The sequence below is a fragment of the Alligator sinensis genome, unplaced genomic scaffold (assembly GCF_000455745.1).
Source record: "Alligator sinensis unplaced genomic scaffold, ASM45574v1 scaffold301_2, whole genome shotgun sequence".
Taxonomy (NCBI): Eukaryota; Metazoa; Chordata; order Crocodylia; family Alligatoridae; genus Alligator; species Alligator sinensis.
In genome coordinates this window covers 480,452-496,739 of record NW_005841874.1, presented here as the reverse complement: position 1 = coordinate 496,739, position 16,288 = coordinate 480,452, and the positions used below count along the sequence as shown (strand labels likewise).

The 16,288-nt window shown below is 45.5% G+C and overlaps 1 protein-coding gene across 4 annotated transcripts in view; it reads left to right on the top strand.

Moving 5' to 3' along the window:
- The window catches only part of ABCC5 (ATP binding cassette subfamily C member 5), an 84,038-nt gene that overhangs the window by 56,511 nt on the left and 11,239 nt on the right, over positions 1 to 16,288 (top strand). For all 4 annotated transcript variants that reach the window (XM_006017107.3, XM_025195944.1, XM_025195945.1 and 1 more), the window contains 13 exons: positions 1,390 to 1,737; positions 4,383 to 4,454; positions 4,905 to 5,029; positions 5,540 to 5,612; positions 6,283 to 6,486; positions 7,143 to 7,286; positions 9,172 to 9,277; positions 9,957 to 10,141; positions 12,412 to 12,558; positions 12,877 to 13,006; positions 13,805 to 13,958; positions 14,063 to 14,191; positions 16,055 to 16,241. In XM_006017107.3, coding sequence (XP_006017169.1) covers positions 1,390 to 1,737; positions 4,383 to 4,454; positions 4,905 to 5,029; positions 5,540 to 5,612; positions 6,283 to 6,486; positions 7,143 to 7,286; positions 9,172 to 9,277; positions 9,957 to 10,141; positions 12,412 to 12,558; positions 12,877 to 13,006; positions 13,805 to 13,958; positions 14,063 to 14,191; positions 16,055 to 16,241 — 2,004 coding nt within the window. The remainder of the gene's footprint in view (positions 1 to 1,389; positions 1,738 to 4,382; positions 4,455 to 4,904; positions 5,030 to 5,539; positions 5,613 to 6,282; positions 6,487 to 7,142; positions 7,287 to 9,171; positions 9,278 to 9,956; positions 10,142 to 12,411; positions 12,559 to 12,876; positions 13,007 to 13,804; positions 13,959 to 14,062; positions 14,192 to 16,054; positions 16,242 to 16,288) is intronic.

The window sequence follows — 16,288 nt, the reverse complement described above, 5'->3', positions numbered from 1 at the left end:
TGAAATGCAACACTGCAGCCTGGTGAAACTGGCTGTAATGCAAAAAATAAATACTGTTCAGATCACAGAAGCACTTCACTCTTCCCCCTCAGTCCCTTGGAGCAGATGCACATGTGTGTGCTCTGCCTCTTAAACTCTTCGGCAAACCACTGTTCTGTCTTCTCTCTCATGGAGACAGTTATATTGCTTCTAGTTTTTAACATCTTGCTATCATTTCCAGACAAGACCTTGAATTCCCAAAGTTTGTGTGCAAGTTAATGACAATTAACATGCACATGGTCTTTCATGCCAGTCCAAGTACATCTGACAGTACAGACTTCAGTGGAACACTTGAGATGCCCATGTTCTTATGAAAGCACTTTTTATTTTTGATCCTCATTTTGAGTCACCTGAAAAATCAGGCTTCCTTATTCAGAAATGCTGCAAGGAGTGCTTTATGGGGTGGTAGGGGAGAGGTGGTTTCTACATCAGGATTTCTAAATCCGGCTTGGTGCAGGGGGCTGGATCCAATGATCTTCCAAGGTCCCTTTTGGCCTTACAATCTATGAATCGCTCAGTTTTATTAAAGCTGCCTGTGCTTGTGCAGGGGGTGTAATGGGCGGGTTATGGGGTTTTGTTCTATTGCAATAGAAACATATTTGATTGCTTTGCTCTTTAAATATTTTTGGAGGTTTTCTCATGAGTGCTTAGTTCAGATAAGGATAACTCATGAATACCAGCATGATTCTTATTCGAGATTGCTATAGTTGGGGGAAAAAAATACTTTTTCAATTCAAAGTGCAAATTATTTAATTAGAAGTGTGATTCATCTTATAACCAAACCATGCGAAAGCCTCTTCAGAATCTTCAATGGTGATCTTAGCAATGGATGTGGTGGAAAACATGATACAATGGACTTGCTAGGTTAATTTTCACTGCTGCTTGTTCTCAGGACTCGACAAATTGGCTGCATTTTTTTCAGAGGTGGCTTTTCTCACTGTGCGCCCCTCCATGTGGGTGAAACGGGCTGTCCCAACTCTTGTTAGTTGGCATTCAAGCGATGAGAGTTATCTTTCCTTCGCATGACTCTCCAGCTGTTATGCCTTTATATTTGGAGATACAAGGCAGTAACTGAACCAGATTTAAAAGATTTAAACTCCTCCAGCATAATGTCTCAAATACTGTAATTCTGTCAAAGTCTTAATGTATCTAAGAGCTTCCACCACACTCAGGAATACTCAGGCCCCTTAGCTGGCCTGGAGTTAGTTTACACTAATGAGCTACCTTTTGCTCTTCAGCTTCCTCCCACTGTATAGCCTGATGTGTTTTGCTGCGTGAGTGTGCCATAGGCTTGTGTTCCAGTCTTGACCAGGTGTCTCATCTTTACACCTCTCTCACAACTCCTATCAGAGTTTGTTTCTAATGGAAGAGGTTCATATGATAAAGAAAAAACCAGCCAGTCCTCACACCGCGATAGAGGTGAAAAATGCTACCTTGGCTTGGGACTTCTCCCACGCCAGCGTCCAGAGCTCACCAAAGTTGACCCCCAAAATGAAAAAAGACAAGAAAGGCACCAAGGGCAAGAAAGAGAAAATGAAGCTGCAGAATGAGGGACAGCAAGCTGTGCTGGCTGAGCAGAAGGGCCATCTTCTAGTGGACAGTGATGATCATCCTAGCCCCGAGGAGGAGAACAAAATAATCAACCTGGTTAATCTTCGGCTTCAGACTCTCTATAACATTGACCTGGAGATAGAAAAGGTGAGGGGGCAACATTGAATAGTGTCTCCCCAAGTTCCCACCTTGCTTGGCTGTCCCCTGGAAGAGGGCAGTGCTTGCTTTGCATGCTGTGGAGCATATTGCTCTTGTCTAACCTCTGAGATGGATGTGGAGCCCGTGAGGGTGGTGGACGCAGGTATGTAACGTTCCAAGCGGGTATACTGTTTGTATCACCCTGGGTTATTGCAGCCTGGGACAGTAAGTTACCCAAGGCAGCACCATAGGACTCTTAAGGTGTCACCCCTACCATGTATTCAGATGAAGGCTTTGGAGTTGTCTTGAATAAGTTATTAAGTATGCAGAGAACTACTAGACCTTGAGCATGGGGCTTATTTCCAAAGCAGTTAATAGCTTTGCAGGAGTTCTCTCGTGCTGAGAGACTTGTGCAGCACGCTCTCACTGATCCGGTATTTTGATTTAGCGTGGCAGAGGGGTCGCTGAAGAATGAACAGTCCCCTAGTACACTGCAAATAGTACAGAGGGACTCCCAGGCTATAGTGCCTGGCATTTCCTTTCCAAGTTGGCTCGTTGTCAGCAGGTTCTCGATATGAGGATGACAGTCTTTGGGTGAAAAGGGAAGTCATTGATAAGTCTGTAGATGACTTGTTTCCCTTCTCTTCCCTTCCCCCTCTCGGAGACAGGCCCTTCACACTGAGGAGGCCAGTCTGAGATTTGTATTTCGATTGCAGACATGGCAAATAGTTCTGGGAGGAAGGAGTAGATCCTGGTGTTGGGTCAAAAGCTTTTGTCTTTCTCATCTCGGCACCTCCGTAGCGAGACGAGTTAGTCTGAAATGATAGATGCCTTGTATATTATAGTGCCATTGGGGGCGATTCAGTACTTCAGTCTCCTACATATGGATGTTAATATTGTATTTCTTCAGACTGGCTTTCAAGGTGTCCTCGATTCTTTTGGCTGTTTCTAGAGTAGTGACCATTGCTGTCCAATATGGGTAAATGTGTGATGAAGAGTGACACATTAGTGCGTTAGATAGAGCACTGTCTGGTGCTTGAACACTGTAGCAGAGGGGTCCATCCAGCTACCAGAGTACTGATGGATATGCTCAGCAGATCTTATGCCATCAGACGAGGAGGAGAAGTAGCGCAGCTTCCACTGTTCTGAGTGGGAGCCATTTGACCCAGTGCACTTTTGAAAATAGGGCTGCATCATTTAGATACATAAATGGGAGCTGAGTTCTTTTGAAAACTTTAACCTGATGCACACCTCAGACTTCCCCCTTCCTCCTCTCATTCTTTGTTTATACCCTTGCATATCACCCTGAACCCCCCTGGTCATGTTCTCAAGTCTAAAATCCTGCAATTTGGCTTCCCTTTCCCTTAACTGTCCCAAGTTCTGTGAAGCAAATCTTTCTTTTTAGTTGATCCCTCCGCTGCCTGAACTGTTTTGGTCCTCATATTTGGTGCAGGTTGTTTTGGACCGTATGCAAGGGCATGAAGTCAAAGGAAGAGTTCCCTTTGGAAAAGGGTCTTAAAGAAGCTTCAGTGCACTCTGTTCAGCCAGGGAGTTGCTTTCTAGCAGTGTAGTGTGGCACAACTAAATAAAGCAGTCTAGTGTTGGTGGCATCGGAGCCAGGGAGAGCAGACTCTGTCCCCTTTCTGTATGCAGGGAAGAGTTGACAGTAGGGCTGTATGAAGCTTTGGTTGCTGATTCGATTCAGATTCAGCCTGATTTTTGGCCTCTGACTCAAATCGGGAGACCCTTTACTCTCCCCGAATTGGAACCCTCCAAATCTATTTGGAGAGATTCGGAAAGTTTTGGCTATTCGGACTTTGACACAACTTTTAAATGTTTTTTCTACGTACCTCAAGGTACCAGGTGGCTCGTGAACACTGAAGGGCAGATGGGGTGTCCCACGGGGGGGAGGGGTCCCCAGCATGCTCGATGGCAGACCCGGAGGACCAGAAGCACTTCCAGTCCACTTCTGGGTCTGCTGCGGAGAGCGTGGGGGACCCCTCCTTGCCACCCAGCTTGGCAGCCGGTGCCTCCTGGGTCTGGGGGGACACCCAGGGTCCCCTCGCAGCTGATCACTGAGCTGGAGGGGCCTGCAGGGTGGGGGTCCTTTGCGCACTCAGCAGCAGACCTGGAAGTCCTTCTGGTCCACTTCCAGGTTCACCACCGAGCACGCTGGGGCCTCTCCGCACTCCTGTGGGGTGCTCCATGCGCCCCAGCATTGCAGCGTTCACAAGCCGCGTCTGGTACCTCAAGGTATGCAGAAAAATATTTAAAGCTGTGTCTGTCGGAATCACTGATTCTCTGAATCGGCATCAAATTTTCAAGTTCGGATTTGTCTGAATTGAATCTGTCTCCGATTTGGGTTGAATCCGAATCGAATATGGCCTGTTTCGCACACCCCTAGTTGACAGCTCTGCAGATGGATACATTTTCCTTTCACTGCTGGTATTTTTGCAGTTTGGGTCGGCGAGGAACAGTTTTCACCACCTACTTTTCTAGAATGATGGGTTGACCCAATCTAGCTCTTTGCCCATTTGATATGCCTCATTTCTGTTAAATCTCCTTTCTCTGTTTGAGATGCTGCAGGGAGCCCAAAATAAGAACGAAACAGAATTGCTTAATACATGCCATAACTCGCATTCTTTTCTGTCCAGGGCAAACTAGTTGGGATTTGCGGCAGCGTGGGGAGTGGAAAGACCTCGCTTATTTCAGCCATTTTAGGGCAGGTAAGAATGTGTGATGGGTTCTCTCCCTTTCTCCCATTTTTCCACTTCGGTTTCTTGTGTTTCATGAAAATTGATTCTTTTGCCTCCTAATGTCATGAAAGAGCAACATTAACATTGCCCCCTTCCCTGCCAGCTGCTCTGTTGGCTTAGTGTGGTCTCATTCTGTGCTTCTGACCTTGCATTCATATTGCCTGCTGTGATCAGGTGGATCACATTTGGGTTACAGACTCTTTAGGTTGCTAGAACCATAAATGGTATTCTGGACACGGGGCCCAATCTTCATAACAGCCCTTCATATATAAGACCTTAAAATATTCATTGGCATTGTATTCTGTGATGGTCTTGCTTCTGGGAGATTTCTACTGGTACCTTTTTTCTTTTTCGTGTGCGAGATTTTTCCCATCTAAAGATGGAACAGTAGAATTTGAGGCCCTTCTGTTTGTCTTCTAGATGACCCTCCTGGAGGGTAGCATAGCAGTAAGTGGAACCTTTGCTTACGTGGCCCAACAGGCCTGGATTCTCAATGCGACGCTTCGAGACAACATACTTTTTGGGAAGGAATACGATGAAGAAAGGTTTGTTACGCTGATGGGTTTGCTGGTTTTTTATATGTACTTTGTGGTGATGGTTGAGCCAACATCTGAAAAGTTGGTGCACAATAAAATGTTTCTTTCAGCATCAGCCAAGGTCATCTGCACCAGAGGGGAAGTTGTCTTGGCCTGGTGGCAGACACTTCATTGGCACTGTCTTGCTGCCTTGGCACTGCCCTCTTCCAGAAGGGGCAGCTGCTGTTCATGCTTACATGAACCCTCCCTGTATGCAAGCTTTTTGTCCAGTGGGGACAGTCATCAGTGTTTTCTTGCACAGCCCCTGAAAAGCCTCTTTATCTTCCCAGTGTTTATCACAGTGCTTTGGAAGTAGGCCACATATTACTAAGCCCAGTTTATGGATGAGGAGCCCAGGGCAAATTGGTTGTTTCAGGCTACAGGAGTTTCTAACGTTCACTTAGGAATCGTAATAGTGTGTGAGCAGAATGTCCTCAAGAAGACCAAATGTTCACTGCTTATCTGATTCATATTCTTTAGATACAATATTGTGCTGAATGGCTGCTGTCTGAGACCTGACCTAGCCATCCTGCCTAATGGGGACCTGACAGAGGTAAAAATCCTACTTGTGGTAATAGCAGACGGCTGTTCTCCTGTGGTGAGGGTGGGAAGGGCATCAGTCTGGTGTGCTTGATAAACTGATGGGCCGTTCTGGTTTTGCACTCCTGTCAAACAGGGACCTCTCAATCCTGGACTGTTGAGACTAATAACACCGGGAGTTTTAATTGTGAAATACTGACAGCGTGTTAGCTTTTTGTTGCACTGGTAACTCGTTTCCTCAGCAGGACAATTTTAGTGTAACCTAAGCATAGTTAGTTGATCAAGAAATATGGCTGTGACTAAAGTTCAAGCACGCTACTGTTCTGTGTGTTCATTGTATGATTCCTTTTCTGAAGAGGAGAAAGGTGGTTATCCATGTTGGTCAGAAATCGGGCAGAAGGCAGGGCAGAAGGTAGCACTTCATAGACTAAGGTTTAGACGGGTAGTGCTGCTGAAGTAGGTTGTTGCCTACTAAAATAAAGCTGGTGCATTTCCAAATCAGTTAGTCTCTAAGGTGCCACCTTGCCCTGCTTTCCGCCTTTTACAGTAAACATCTCCTAAATTTTAATACGACCCATTTTCAGTTTTGTCCTTCATGGTAGTAGATGCATTATCCCTGGGATAAATGTGGCCTCACTACTTCTTGTGTTCAGCCTTGCAAAGACTGTATATATCTACCACAGATTGGTGAACGAGGAGCTAATCTGAGTGGAGGACAGCGCCAGAGAATCAGCCTTGCCCGAGCCCTGTACAGTGACAGGAGTATTTACATCCTTGATGATCCTTTAAGTGCCTTAGATGCTCATGTAGGAAACCACATTTTTAACAGTGCAATAAGGAAGCATTTGAAGTCAAAGACTGTCCTGTTCGTCACCCATCAGCTCCAGGTACAGCATCCTTTATGCATCCTTTCTTGGACCTTGTATAGCTATCTGGAGAGGATGCTTTTAGGTTAGTCACCTTTTTCTCTTGTGCATTTTACATGCCCATACTTTGGTCTGTAATCGCATGACACTGTTTCCCTCACCTTCGGGGGTTGGTTGTTTGTACACGCAAGGCATTTGCATTGCTGTAGGTATCTAGGTGATGCCTGTGCAGCCTAATATGTGTCTGATGGGGGCTGGGAATGCTTGGCTAGAGAGGCAACAGAGTTAAATGTTCCTGCTACAAAGCCATAAAGCCTGTTTGTCACTTCAGAGTACCTGGGAATCCATGCCAGTTAATTATGCCAGCAGTTACTGCCAAAAAAAAATCTGAGAGTTGAGATTTTTTTTCTCCTCTTCTGTATAGAGAATATCAGATTTAAAGATTCAGAGTCCCCCAGCAGAAGTCCTCTGCTAAATTGTGTATGTGCTGTATGGCCATTAAGAGTAATCACAGTCCTCCAGCCTGTGCAGGCTCCTTAGCTAAGTAGGCAGATACTTAGGAGCTGGGGGAGGCTGGCTGCTTTTGATTCCCGGAAAGCTGGTGAACTACTTTAAAGCCCCATGTGTGCCCTTTATCTGAGATATTAAGGCTGTGTTCTTGCTGCCATTGTCTCCAGTACCTTGTTGACTGTGACGAAGTGGTCTTCATGAAAGAGGGTTGTATTACTGAGAGAGGAAGCCACGAGGAGCTGATGAATTTAAATGGTGACTATGCAACCATTTTTAATAGCCTGCAGCTGGGAGAGACGCCACACATTGAGGTACTTTACTTTCCATTTTTGAAAACTGTGACTTAAGTCCCTGTGCTTAGATTTCGGTTACAGGAAGCCATGTAGTCACTCGGAAGAAATTTGTAAAATGAGCTAGCAGATTGATTTGCCTCTTCAGAGAGATCCTGCAGGACATCTCCCACTGTGGTGTCACTGTTCCTGTCCCAGCGTGGAAGTTCCTGGTACACGGTCCTGCCACTCATTTATTTAACATGGAAAAAATGTGTGACTTTTCATTGTGGTGCTCAGAAGACAAGGCACATCCCCCACTTATAACATTGCACTTCCTTTCTATAATGTGTCCTCCCAGATTGGCACAGCTCAAATCTAACTTTTGGGTTGATAGACCTCTTGTTAGGTTCTTACCACGGTTCCAGCTTGGATGACTGAGGTACAGCAAAAGTAACACGACTTGCCCAAAAGTTATACACAGCAGAGGGTTGAGAATTTGACTCTAAATATCCCTTGTTCTTGGGACAGCTATGGAGAACTTGCCATAAATATGGACTGCAGTTTGTATGGTAGTACAGTCAGCAGGTGGTCATGTCATCTGGCAGTTACAGAAAAAGGCATAAATCGGCATAATATAAAAGGAACCACTCAATAGGAGATGGAGCTTGTGTCTACACTATTTTTTTTTTTTTCCACCTACAGAACTTTGTCATGCTTGCTCCAGCCCTTCTTGGGAGTTAGCACTGTTCCTAGTTTTTATTTGAAAGTGTTTAGTTTTGATTTCTCTTAACACGCAGTGCCCATTATCTTAAATCTATTAAAAAGTATGGCATTAAATAATTTTTAAGAGATAAGAGACTGACTGTTGCGTTGATTTGACATCTGCCTTCTGTAGGCATCAAAAAAGAGAGATTCCACTGAGATAATGCTGCTTTGTGGATGGAGATGAGCCTAATGATAGGAGGTGTTTGATTGGATTTTGTGCTTGGCCAGTGGAAGAAGTGGAGGAATGTAATCAGTCACCCTGCATGTCCTCTCTTGGTGCTGTGAAAACTGTGGACCCGTCACTTCCAAATTAAATCAGTGACAGCCAGTGTGAGGTTCTCCAAGCTGCACGCTTGGCTGGCCTCCGCTTCCTGCCCATAAGTGCTAGTGCGTGGAATGAGCAGTGTATTTGCAGACCACGTGGTGCTGCAAGAGGAGGCTACTTGGGCTACATGTTCCCTGTGGTTTGCCATATGCGGGATGTCTCTCTTGGTTTGAAGGATGGGAAAATGGCCCTGAAGATGATGCATTAAGGTCCTCAGTTGGGTCAATTGAAACCCAGAATGATTCGTCTTGGAACAAAATGTAACTTCCTTATCTGGGGAAGTGAACTGAGTGCAGTAGAGTGACTGGGTGCACTTCAGGAGCTGTGCATTCAGCTTTCTGGGGCATAAGTTCTACGTAGCCCATCTAAGCACTACAGAGCAGTCTTGGAAGCAGCATTGACTGTTTCTAGAAAAGAGCAATGAATGAGTACTACTGACGGGGCTGTCAGGTAGATGGCGGACAAAGATATATTAATGAGACTGTTGACACCTTTTGATGGGGAACACATCCTTCTGTGCAGGTGAATAGCATACAGCTTCGAGCACCATCAGACCCTAATCCTGACTAGGATCTTTGGTTATTACCACAGTACAAATGGATAACAGCGCAGAATGGTAGAGGAGGGAAACTCATCTGCTTGTGGTTGGCAAATATTCCTAGTGACTACACATCCAGAGGTGATGAGGAGTATCCTGCCTGTTGGAAGCTTTTGTTCTCCTTCGCATGCAGTTGATGAAAATATATTATTATGAGTATTTAGGCTTCAGGTGTGAATATCCAGGTAAGAAGAGACATGAGTCCAGTATGTTTCAGTGTGGTTTATTCTCTGCAGATTAATAATGCAAAGAAGAACAGCAGCAGTTCATTAAAAAGACCCCAGGAAAAGGGCACCAAAGCTGGATCTGTGAAGAAGGAGAAAGTGGTGAAGAAGGAAGAAGGTAACTATGGAATCAGGTCTCTGGCTCTAATTGTTGGATGCGCTGGGGACTATGAAGTGTTCACATCTTGCTGGTTCCAAAAGCTGCCCCAGGTCCTGGTCGCTCAGCTTGTCACTAGCACACCAGTTTAGGTGCAGTGGCCAGTTCTGAAGACAAGCTGGAAGAACTAGTACCACTTAGCCCAAAGAGGAGGGGAGTGAGGGGCAAACTTGTTAAGTCTCCAGATACAGAAAATGTCTCTTAAAGAGAGTAGCAGTCAATTTTTCTCTGCATGTATGAGGGGCAGGACCAGAAGGAATGGGCTTAGATTGAAACAAAGGAGATTTGGGTTAGATATTCAGCAGAACTTTCTAACAGAGCAGGTTGTGAAGCACTGGGGCAGATTAGCTACAGAGATGGTGGAATCTCCGTCACTGGGACCACGTAACATTAGGGCTGACATACATTTGTCTGGGACGGTTTAGACAGGCACGGTCCTGCCTTGAGCCTCCTAAACTGGCCTCTTCAGGTCCCTCCCAGCCGTGGTTTTTCTAGGATTTTGTCCATCGAATACAGGACAGTCCACTGCTTTCCGCACTAGCACAGGAAAAATGCATTTGACATAAGCCCCCGGTGCCAAGTTTTTATGGAGCAACTTTTCCCTCACTCTTTCTGTTCTCCCCCTCTTTGTCTTTTATAGGTCAACTGGTGCAGTTGGAAGAGAAGGGCAAAGGCTCTGTCCCCTGGTCTGTTTATGGCATCTATATCCAGGCAGCTGGAGGCCCCTTTGCATTTCTGATCATCATGGCATTATTCGTGCTGAATGTGGGAAGCACAGCATTCAGCAACTGGTGGCTGAGCTACTGGATCAAGCAAGGCAGTGGAGTAAGAGGACTATGATCTTCTAAGCCTCTAATGGGGCAGGGAGAGGATCACCTCCTTGGGATTGTTTGGGATGAATGTAAGACTAACAGCACTTCATCAAGGAGTCTGCTTGTATGGGTTCCCCAGGTGATGATCTGAAAGAGAAGCTCTTCTTTAATTTGGGAGAGGGGCGATGACCTAGGATAGCTCCAAATGTTTTTCACTGAGGTGTTTAGATTATGAGTGTACTTGGAAGCCAAAGCCATGTTTGAGTTGAAAATTTTCACTTGAGTATATGAAATAGCTTGGGCAGTGCATGAGGGCAAGAGCTGTCGATGAAACCCAGCTGGCACTTGGCATTCTGCTGGTAAGGACTTTGGTGCATCCTATCACGTAGGAGTCTTCTCTCAGCTTCAGTGGAGATCTCTCGGGGTCGCCTCTGGTCAGAGGTGTTGCAACACGTGCTGAACGAACTGCAAGGACCTTGGTCAGAAAAATTACGGGGAGCACAACCCTGGAGCCTTGTTCTCTTTTTAAAAAAAGCTGAAGGAGGGAGAAAGCAAGTATTTGCACAAGGGATAAGGCTAGCAAAGACTGCTACACTAGGAGGTGCTTAGATATGTTGGAAGACAGAAAGATAAGAGGAGCAGTGTAATAGAATGACAGATAAAAATTACTGGTTACTGCGGGGGGGGAAACCCCTATATTTAATAAATAAGGAGTGTTATTAGCTCAGCCACCATAGGTATGTTTGTGTAATTATGAGAAAAAATGGGATATTTGAAATGACTAAAACAGTGGTGAGCAAGTCCCGAGTAAAGGTGTAGTAAACGCTGAAGAGTAACGTGTAGGACAGAAGACCTAGAGGTTTTTTTTTTTTTTTTTTTTTAACCACACAAGTATTTGGGAGGCTGGAAAACAGTGGCTTTTACCAGTATTTAAAGAGATTCCAAGAAAAAAGGCTGGACATTACTGACCTGTAAGTCTAACATCTGTGCTAGGAAAAGCTTTTTGAGATATTCATGTTTGCTGAAGGATAAGTTAGAAAAAACTCAGTTTACTTAGGTAGATTTGTGATTATGTGATTTTGTTTGTTAAATGTTGTTTAAAATAAGATTTCAGAGAATGCCTGGGTGTTGAACACGGGTATCAAGAACGTCCATAGGTATAACCATTAATACTGGAAGAAGTGAAAACTTCATACTTTTGGGTTCAACCTTGTCTTTAATTTTATCATGGTTATGGATCAGACCTTGAAGGAGGCAGCTGGTAACCACATACATTCATATTTGCTGCGGCAGGGGGGGTTGTACTTTCTGTTGAAGTCTCTGTTGTCTGGCCCTGTCAAAGATGCAGGACTAGACTATTGGGCCCCTGGATCCAGCCATTCTGGTAGTTCCCGTATAAAACGGGGAAAGTAGATTTATTATTACATCTCTGGATTTTTTCGAAACCCCTTGGACAAAATTTAACTTGCGGTTGTGCTGCATAAACACCCCTGATATAGTTAGAGGGATATGTTGAAATGGCCAAAGGACTAGTTCAGAACAGCATTAGGAATGAGTGTGCGCCTCAGTCTGGAGCTTGGGACCTGCCGGAGCGCTGTTCTACAGTCGCTTGGTGCAAGCATTGCATTGATTGAGACTTTTGTGTCGTAGTTTTAACTCAAGATGATAAAGTAGAGAGAATATTTGATACTTGGAGGGTTAGCACTGGAAAACGAAGTGTCATGTGCCTAGGCATGTAGCAGTGCACTATGGTAGAAATAACACTTGAACTATCTATAGCCTAAATGGCATTGAATTACTAAAGGGTGGAGAAAAAAGGATCTGGGTGTATTGACGGATCCTATTTATAAGCTAAATACTCAGTTCGGCATGCAGCTGCAGGAAAGATGGCTTCAGCCAGCCTTGCTTTCAAGAGGGAGGGCATCCTCGCATGTGTTTGCGCAGTGCCTCATATAATGGGCACGAAACCTGGCTGAGGGGTACGGCGAGACCCGTTTCAGCTGAGGTGAAGTCAGGCAGCATTAATGAATGTATGCAAAACAGCCCAAAGTCAAAGGGCTTTGTCTTTGAGAGTTGCAAATCACCTTTTTTGGGAGGCGTTGAGAAGATTTCTGCTTTGGATCATGTTTCTGTTTGCCGTTCCAAATTGGCCATGGGGGCTTTAAAACAAAATTTAAAATGAACGTAATGAAGCTATCCTTAAGAATTCCTTGGGTGTGTTAAGCCTTCGGGCCTGCTTCTGTTTTGAACAACTGTGTAAGTGACCCCTTGGATTTTACCCAGAACACCACTGTGATGTTGGGCAACGAGACAGTTGTGAGCAGCAGCATGAAAGATAATCCTCACATGTCCTACTACGCTGGCATCTACGCGCTGTCCATGGGAGTCATGCTGATTCTGAAAGCTGTTCGTGGGGTTGTCTTTGTCAAGGTAGGTGCCAAGGCCCCTTTCCCCCTCCTTCCCATTTGCTGGGGTCCCAGATTCCACGTTTTGGTTTTAATATGCAAGGGGCTGTGTTCATCTTTCAAGAAAGACTTCTTGGCTTAGAGACAGCTCAAGCACAAGCTTCAAGGCTTCCATTAACCCATCACCTGGGCTTACCTCCTTGTTCATTGCTAACCTCCCTCGAGTCGCTGGCTTTCTGCCACTGTGTGGCAGCATAAACCCAGTGGCTGCTACTTTTAGACGTAGAGAACCAAATGACCATTGTGGTGTTAAACACAGTAACCCGCTGTGCTGTGTTACCAGGGAACACTCAGAGCTTCCTCCAGGCTCCATGACGAACTCTTCCGAAGGATTCTGCGTAGTCCCATGAAGTTCTTTGACACCACGCCCACTGGGCGGATTCTCAATCGGTTCTCCAAAGATATGGATGAAGGTATGGCCCTCTGTCTGCCATGGTAGGGCAGAGTTCTCCTTCCCAGCTCTCCGGTAACCTGCTTTTGCCTTACCGGCTGCAGAGAGGAGGACACCCCACAAGTTTTCTATGCAGGCTGTGCACGTGCCTCTAGTGCAGGGGGCATATTTGAGAAGTGCAAGTCAGTGGCTAAGTAATGCAGGGTTGGGCAACAGGCTGCCTTCTGAGAGTGGAAACCCCCCAACTCTGACTATTTGGATCAAACTAAAATACAGCAAGCCGCTTTCTTAGGTTAACACGATGCATTTGGGCTGGCAGCAGCTAGCACTGGGAGTGCCCTGGTTTTTTGCAGGGTGGGATTGAGCTCATTGCCTTTTTTGGCATTTGCTCTTTCAAAAGCAAAACCAGTATTGAGTTTTTGGTGCAGTAGGAGCTTTTTAACTGCTTGGGCAGAAGGCTGGTGGGGCTTGAGAGCTCAGCATGGCTTGTGCTGGAGGAGCTCCATTTTAAGTCCTGATGCTGCTGGTTAAGACCTGCCACATCGTTCCCACTCAAAACTGCATGTTAGTTTTTATGGCAGGTGACAAGGAAAGACTTTGATGGCCATTGTTACAGCAGAGGCCTCCCTGGTAGGTAGGAGTATTGGAAGATTGTCAGTGTTCTAGAAGACAAAAACACTCCTAAAAGTGTAAGATTTTACACCTTATTAAAAAATGATGGAAAGCAGTATCCCTGCAGATTGTATGGCGTTTGGAACCTGCTTTATTCAGATTGTTTCATTTCACGTTCCACAAATCTTTCTCTCTCCCTCTCCTCCAGTCGATGTCCGTTTGCCATTTCAAGCTGAAATGTTCATCCAGAATGTCATCCTGGTGTTCTTCTGCGTGGGGGTGATCTCTGGGGTCTTCCCATGGTTCCTGATGGCAGTTGGGCCCCTCATTGTCCTCTTCACAATCCTGCACGTTGTGTCTAGGTAAATGCAACAGTGCTTGCTAATAAGGACACTGTGTGCTTCATGTTGGTATATTGCAATAGGGATGGTTGAGAATCATTTTAAAACTGCCCTTTCTCTTCTAGAGTCTTTATTCGTGAGCTGAAGCGCCTGGACAACATCACACAGTCTCCGTTCCTATCTCACATTACATCTAGCATACAGGGTCTCTCCACAATCCATGCCTACAACAAAGGACAGGAATTCCTGCACAGGTCAGCACCGTTGTTCAGCTATGAGTTCTTTATCAAGAGACAGGGTTGGCCTGAATCAGTGTCTCGGGATCTGAGACAGCTGGCTTTGTGACCTCTTCACCACCACCTTCTGTTAAAATTAATTTCCTTCCCGTGATAGATCAGAGACTTAATCAGTACCCCAAACCCTAGGAAATATCTCTTTTAAAATTAATATGTCTACTCTCTTAGTTGTGAAATGCTGTAGTTTTTATAAGAAACAATTTGAAACTGTTGGGTTTCTCCTGGAAAATGCTGCCCAGTTAGTGTAGCAAAAAGTTTCATAGTAGCTAGGGTCAGGAGGAACCTGAACAGATTATCTAGCCTGACCCCCTGCCACAGGCAGGAATGAATGCTGGGTTCACAAAACAAGTTGCTGTTTTGTGGATTTGAATCTGGCCCCTGTGGCTTTTTTTGTTGCGTATGTAAGCTTTGTTCTTGGTCTTCCTTTCATATGTTTTTAGGAGCAAGAGCTATCGTCGCAGTTGTAATTACAAAATTTCCAACCAGGCCAGTGCCCTGCTGGAAAGCGAGTGTAACTCCAGGATGTCACCCTCAAACTTGTATGTGGAGCAGGATGTTATGTGCTCTACGGCTTGGTCAGGGTTTCCACAGTTGCAGCCAGGTGCGGGTTTTTAGGTGCCACTTGTACAGCAGGTGGCCACACCGGCCACGTCCAGTGCATATCCTATTAAGGGTTGTCCACGTGCTCCATGGACGGTTGATGCCCAGTTGTTGCATTGTTGGATTGGAGACAAGGTGTTTATTTGGGAAAATGTTTTCTGCCAAAGCTTTCCTCCAAGATTTTTCAGCATTGTGGTATAGGAGGTGCTCGGTACGCGTTCAGAAAGGTTTTTGTGAAATCATGCGATGAGTTGGGAGATCTTGAAGGTCTCTGTGGATGGAAAGGTCTGGATTATTGTTGATGCGCACTATTTCTCTGTATGTTGCTGTATCCTGTCGAATAGAGGAAGGAGTAATGTTTGGAAGTGCTGGTAGCCACTGCACTGGAGTTGATGTTGGAGTTCCAGAGAGAGTCCTCGTTACTGAGTACAGTTGTGTGTTGATGAGTTTGGTGTGTCAACTTGAGGCCCAGCCGGGTGCACAGTGCTCGGCTGTTGAGAAGATCAGGGCTATGGCATAAGTTTGGAGGGCGGCAGTTTTTGCACCCCAGCTTGTGCTGGTGAGCTTTTGGATGATGTTCGCTCATGGCAGTCTTTCAGAGCTTGTGGTGGTAGGTTAGGGAGCGGTCAAAGGTCACCCCAAGGTAGGTAGGAGTCGGGTCGTGATGCATTTTTTTTCTCCACAAAAGGTGATGTTGAGGGTGTTACGTGCCTTGCAGTTTGTCAAGGTGGAATGCAGAGATGATGGACTCGGTTGGATTTGGCCGTAGTCTCCGCTTATGGCTGAATACTTCCATTACTGATAAATCAGAGTTCAGCATTCAGTATCCTGAAAAAATTTTGCTTGTGTGGTCAAAGCAATATCATCGGCATAGATACATTTCTGCAATTATGTGTAGGACATATCACTTATGCAGATGTTACAAAGTGTGCGTGCCAGAATACTACCCTGTGAGAGGCCATTGTTGAGTATTCTTTGAGTGCTGACCTTATCTCGTAGGTTTGTTTTTGGTTGAGGAGATCCACAAAGGTCAGTGGCTTTCCCACATTATTCATGAGTCACAGGATAAAATCTGTGAATCCCCTTCCTTGTGATTGTTCTGCGTGGTAGGCAAGAATCAAGGCTAGTCCATCCAGATATGTAGATTCCCAAGTACCGGTCTCAAAGCTTCAAGGGAGATACCACTGCCCCTTTGTAAATCACTCTCTTATCTGCTTCCAGGTACCAAGAACTGCTGGATGACAATCAAGCACCATTTTACTTGTTTAGCTGCGCCATGCGCTGGCTGGCCATCCGACTGGATATTATCAGCATTGCTCTCATCACAACCACTGGCCTGATGATTGTCTTGATGCATGGGCAGATTCCTCCTGCCTATGCTGGGCTTGCCATCTCTTACGCTGTCCAGGTGAGGTCTTCTCCTCGTCTCTCTTCCTGAATCTCTAACTCGATTGC